General features: G+C 39.1%; 1 protein-coding gene across 1 annotated transcript in view; it reads right to left on the reverse strand.

Annotated features, from left to right (window-relative positions):
- The window catches only part of LOC140736638 (pappalysin-2-like), a 115,009-nt gene extending 109,361 nt beyond the window's left edge, over window positions 1–5,648 (reverse strand). Inside the window, exons 1-3 of the mRNA XM_073062452.1 lie at window positions 5,594–5,648; window positions 3,257–3,470; window positions 1,522–1,690 (exon numbers count right to left, since the gene is read on the reverse strand). Of these exons, the coding sequence (XP_072918553.1) occupies window positions 1,522–1,690; window positions 3,257–3,470; window positions 5,594–5,648 (438 nt within the window). The remainder of the gene's footprint in view (window positions 1–1,521; window positions 1,691–3,256; window positions 3,471–5,593) is intronic.
- Window positions 5,649–6,000: the final 352 nt, after the last annotated feature.

Consider the following 6,000-nt stretch of genomic DNA (forward strand, 5'->3'; position numbering starts at 1 on the left):
AGTCATTATGTTGCAACTCTGGTTAGACCACATCTGGAGCATTGTCTTCAGTTCTGGTCATCCATTATAGGAAAATATGGAGGCTACGGAGAGAATGATGAAGAGGTTTTACTAGGATGCTGCCTAGATTAGAGGGCACGTGTGATAACAAGAAATAGTAGCAGAGTCTTATTTGAAAGAAGAAGAAGGAGTAAAAGAGGTAAAAGGCATAATTTCATGAACTTTCTGAAGGAAGTAGCCTTTGGTCGTATTCACTGGCACCATCTTCTTCAATCCAAAGGGCAAAGAACTCGGAGTCAGTAATGCATTTCAGCGGTGTCCAACAGCCCTGAATTCAATGCAAAGTAACTTTGTACAAAAGTTTAAAGTGGGGGGGGGGGGGGGATATCATTTAAAACTGAGTTACATAGGAATTTCTTCTCACAGGAGGTGGTGGACTTCTAGAAAATTAGGGAGTTGTGAATCTAAATCAATTTAAGTATTTAATTAAATTGTAATTATTTAAAGAAATAGATACATTTCTGAAACCAGAGCTATGTGTGGGGAGAGCTGATGAGTTGAGGCCTGGGCAGATAAGCTACGGTCATATTGAATGACAGGGCAAGCTTGAGGGGCCAAATAACCTTCTCTTTCTCTTGCATTGTTTTTTCGTGCAGTAGTGAAATAGAGTCAAGTTAAAATGACCAACAACCCCAAGATCATCCTTTTCATCAGACAAGGCAACATCACAGACCATACTCCACAGCCTTTGGTAATACTAACAGGAAATCAAAATGCTGCAGTAAATTTAAAATAGAAAAAGAAAACACAGGAAAATGTTTACCAAGTTAATCACCATGATCCAATACTTAATACTTTGGTAGGCACATGAATCAACGTAAGAGAATCCCAGTGACCCATTACAAACTGGAATGGAGCCTGACCAAGAATGCTATCAATGAACACAGCGTTACAGAGTCTATTGGTTGCATATAATGAGTTTCCATGTGTATGCATTGAACTTTATCACAGGGATTTTGCCAGAGTCCAGGACATGTCCCACTGCCATCTCCCAGTAATTTCAGCAAAATTCACTCAACAACAGCTGGTTATTCCAGATGGCATGCTTGCACAAAACTGCATCTTAGAAATAGTTCCTCAACGGGCCATTTCTCTCACTATCAACCAAGTACGAAGAGTTACCAATTATTGCATTCTCTCTCCTTTCTTTAATTAGCTGAAATAAAATTGTAAGTATTCAAAAAAAACAAAATATTACAGATGCTGGACATCTAAAGTAACACATTCCCTTTGTTCTCTCTATTGTTCCAAGTTTTGTGTGTTGATCAAGCTTGCTTTTAAGGCATTCTCTGTTCTGATGAGGGACTATTGACATGAATACTTACACCTCTTCTCTCTCCAAAGGTATGAGTGATCCACTTAGTATTTCCAGTATTCATCATTTGAAAAATATTTATTGCTATCAGAATTTTTGAAGGATAAGTTTAAGATCAATGTTCAATGAACAATAAAATGTCTTACCTTTTTAGTGCGGTCATAACAAGTAATAATGCAGCGGCTATCAAACTGAAAGCCATTGGTGCAGGTGTACATTCCCTGGAAGACTAAGGGAGGTGGGTCACAGAACACAGGATTACAGCTACCTTCTTCCCAATATCCTCCTTCCAAACACTGCAGCTTCAGAAACTTCCTGCAGACAAAGGCATATTATAAGTTCTGCAAAAATAGAAGAGTGAGGACTATTACACAAAACTAATCAAGTTCAATCAAGTCATCTCTTCTTCTTAGGCCCATCCCCCTTATTGGAGCATTGGCTGCGAACAGCAGTTTGCCAAAATCCTCTGTCCTAAGCCAGTCTTTCAAGTTTTCCCAGGTGTCACCTACCTTCTTGATGTATCCTTCCACTCCCAGGGATGATGCCTTTGAAGCTTCTTTTGGCATTTCTGTAGCCATGAGACGGGGTTGCTCGCCCCATGCCAAACCCCTCTCCAGGCTTGGGAAGCATCAAGCTATCTCCCTTATCACATATTGTGTCCAATTGAATTGTTTCTCTCCATTTTTTAATCAATAGAATTTGTTCTCTCTCACTCATTCTTCAACAGAATAGGACTATTTGCATTGCATGTAGTGTCCTGATGGGATTATTCTCCATTATATATGCACTAATCCGACAGAATTATCACTCCTGCTCCATGCAAAGGAATGAATATTTACTTATTTAACCATCTGCTATTGTTTATCTATTGTAATAGAATCACATTTCTTCATTTACTTTATCAAACACATTATGATAATAAAACTATATTTAATATCTAACTTTTGTACATATCTACAGCTCACTCAAAGCTCAAAATGAAATTTTATTATTTTATGATCATTATTTCCTGGCTGATTTTTCATAAAAGTCTGCTGTTAATTTGATATTTCAGTAATAAAACACCACTCGATTCTTTCTGACTCCTTGCTTTTCAGGCACATTGCATCCTGATCTTGCCATAAACACATCCTGCTTCAAATACCAAAGACTCAATGAGCTGCCCACAGTCTATGTGTGTAATCTCAGGCCCACCTCTAGGGTTACACATGGCATTATGCATTCTGATCAGATATTGTTCAGTCTAGGACTAAAATGATCAGTTATCCCTATACTGGAGACAGATAGTGAGTTGATGCAAAACATGGACACTTGTTTCCACTGTGTTCTTAAAAACTGACAGTGAGGATAAACCACCTTACTCAGAGCACAGATGTAAATATTGTTCGTCTGGGAATCTAACAGTCTGTTGGGAGTTGTTGAGTAGGCCTCGTGCAGCCTACCCTTAACAGGTCTGGCACAATATAGGTGTTATGTGTATATATTGGCATAAGAGAAAGCTGTGTACATGTGTTGTCACACACATACAAGCAATGTAACTGTGTGCTAATGTCAACAATATTAATTAGCAAGACACATTAAGTGTTAAGACAAGTGAACAAGAGCTTAGTCAAACACCTAAGGAGTATTGTAAAGGAGGAAAAGAGAGATGGATACTTTAGAGAATGAATTCCAGAGGTAGGGATCTCAGCAGCTGATGGTACAACTGCAAGCAGTAGAATGCAAGCAGAAACACACAACTCATACAAGAGCAACTACTTATATATCCAAGGTGAGACTTCCATTTGAAGCGACAGTGTTCCTGCTATCTCCAGAAGACAGCGCCCACAACAAAAACTCTAATTTACATAGGAACCTCAACTTCTGCAGCATCTTACTTACTTCCTGGATCGTTTGTCACTGTTCACATGTACATAGTAGCCAGGGTTGCATTTGTATCTGCAGGTAGAACCGATGTCATGAGCTCCTTGCAGGCATCTTGGTACCAGCAATCTAGCGTTAGGAACTGGTGGAGGGGCATGGCATTCCACCTTGCAGTAGGCTTCAGGCAAGGACCACAAGCCATCTTCCATGCACTTCAGGGAGAAGTTATTACCTAAAGACAAAAGCAAGAATGCTGTAGCAGACTCTCCTTTGCCCCATCCAACAGTATAACTGCCTGGATAGCTGTCACAACATCAAGCATCAAAATTCTGAGTGTTCATTGAAAATGTGATGAGTGTCACTCCCCTTGTGGTGCTTCAACACACAAGGTTTTATTATAGGTATAAATTATTGGCAGTTTTCAGAGGATAATAATTAATATGATATATTCATATTTCACAACATAAGGTCCTCAAAAAAAATCATTCAAACATAAACCACATGTTTAGAGAGATACCAGTAATATTTAATTGATAACTTAGAGGATGACAGGGTTGAACAGTGGTTTAGCAAACCAGGACTCTTGAATATTCCCTCAAAAAATTTTACTCACTTCCTGTACTGTCCTCTCACTCATCAGGTTTTCAGCATAGCCATTAAAAATAAATCTCGCCACCAGGAAAAACACATGAACAGTACAGGGAGCGGCTGTCAATGGTACAAACATCTACAGAACTGCCTACATCACCAGTTTTGTGTCCAAGAGTAAACCAATGGATTCCCAGTTCAGCAGGAAAATTCTAGAAAGCCAATAGCTCTGTAGATTTCAGTAGCAGTTCTCTAATATAATCAGCTAATTATTTGCCTTCAGAGAAAATGGTCCTGTCTTCCAAAATCAGTTTCTAATAATGCAGAGAAGGTCAATGCAGCCAAAAAACTATGCCCAGCTGTTTAGAAGTGATTTTATGACTCTGTTCAAGGCTGGAGTCATTAAGGTGACATGCAAACTGTCAGACTGCTGTAAGAATGCACCTGTACACCATTATGCATTTAAGGAATGGAATTTAGCCGTGATTTTAGTTCACACTTGCAACCACATAAACTGCAAATGTCTGTCTCTTAGATTACATTCACCCAAACTCTCCTGAGATTCATTCTATATCTCTACCCCTTACTCTAAATCTATGCCCTCCAATTGTAAACACCCATGCTTTGGATCACAATATTGCAACATTTATTTAAAAAGTTACAAATAGGTTCAAATCCCCTTTATGGCCTCTTGCAATCTGCATTAGGCTTAAATCCTCTGAGAACTGAGAACTTAGGCTACGTCCACACTGGACCAGATAATTTTGAAAACACCGGTTTTGCATAAAAATGATAGGCGTCCACACCAGGCGTTTTTGAAAATACCTCCGTCCACATTAAAACGAGTATTTGGGCAAATCTCCTCCTACTGGGCATGCGCAGGACACATCTACAGAAAACAAGCGACATGTTTGGTGTCGAATCTCGCCGTGAAAGACTTGGTGCGCGTTTGTTCAGTTACAGACTAGAAAAACTTAAAAGGAGATTGCCAAATGATGGACAGCTGTTTGTTCTCACGCAGCAGGACTTAAAACTGAAGAAACAAATAATGGAGTGTATGGAGGCAACCGACAGGGAGTTCACGGACAGTATGAACCGGCTGACGACGAACATTGAAAAACTGACTAACCCTGGAAACATTTCCTACAGCCATAGTCTCTTCACCAATGAAAGGGACGACAGCTACAACTAAATGCAATAAAGCTTGTTACTGAGGCAAAAGTGAAATTTGCTGTTACGTCATTTGTTTGACTTTACTTTTGCCATGTCTTTCTGTATTATTTTGCTGTATTTAACATGTGCAATAAAAACGAGTTACTGGGAAAAAGTGATTTTATTTTTACCTGAGTAAAAGTGAAACTTACAGTTTTCCTTTTTTGGCCTTAACATTTTCACATCTATGCCAAACATAAGCTACTACTTAAAAATGACATTTTGGAAGTAGTGACAGTTGCATCTATTGAATGTTTGCACAAGCAATACATTAATAAAGCACCTTGTTAAATGTATAAAACATGTCTGCATCAGTGTTACCTTGTATTTCCAGACAATGTTACATTAGGCTGTTACACATCTATCGTCAGAGAAGTACTTGCATAAATAGGTAAACCACCTTCATACAAACAATGACAGAAAACAGGGCAAAGTGAGTATATTTATTTATTCAATAAGTTATGGGTCAAAGTATTTGGTGAGTACATTTCTAACTCTTCTGGCTTCAATCTCTTCTGAAATAGGTGTGTGGAGGGTTGAAATTCTCTGTCATACTGCAAAGCTGTAGTAAAATTCTGCTCAGGGACAGTCTCCTGAAGCTGTCCGCCATTGTTGCTGTGGTGTTGGAGGTTGCGTTCAAGAAAACAAGGAAATGCCACACTGCCACTACCATCTGTTCCGGCACGTCATGACAGCGTTTTTAAAAAGCTCTGGTTACCCCGTACACATTACACCGCTCAATCGGCGTTTTCAGATTTACACACTCTGGAGAGCATTTTAGAAAAGGTCCATTTTCAGGAGAGGAAAACGCCATTTCAGTGGGAACGGAGGGTCAAAATGAAGAGAAAAGCTTCGGTTACAGATTTATCCTGTCTAGTGTGAACGTAGCCTTATCTACACCAAATGTCTGTGCTGATTTTGTTCATTTACAGTCCATCAAAAGAACATTGAAATTTTATAGT

Source organism: Hemitrygon akajei, chromosome 12, assembly GCF_048418815.1.
Source record: "Hemitrygon akajei chromosome 12, sHemAka1.3, whole genome shotgun sequence".
Lineage (NCBI taxonomy): Eukaryota > Metazoa > Chordata > Chondrichthyes > Myliobatiformes > Dasyatidae > Hemitrygon > Hemitrygon akajei.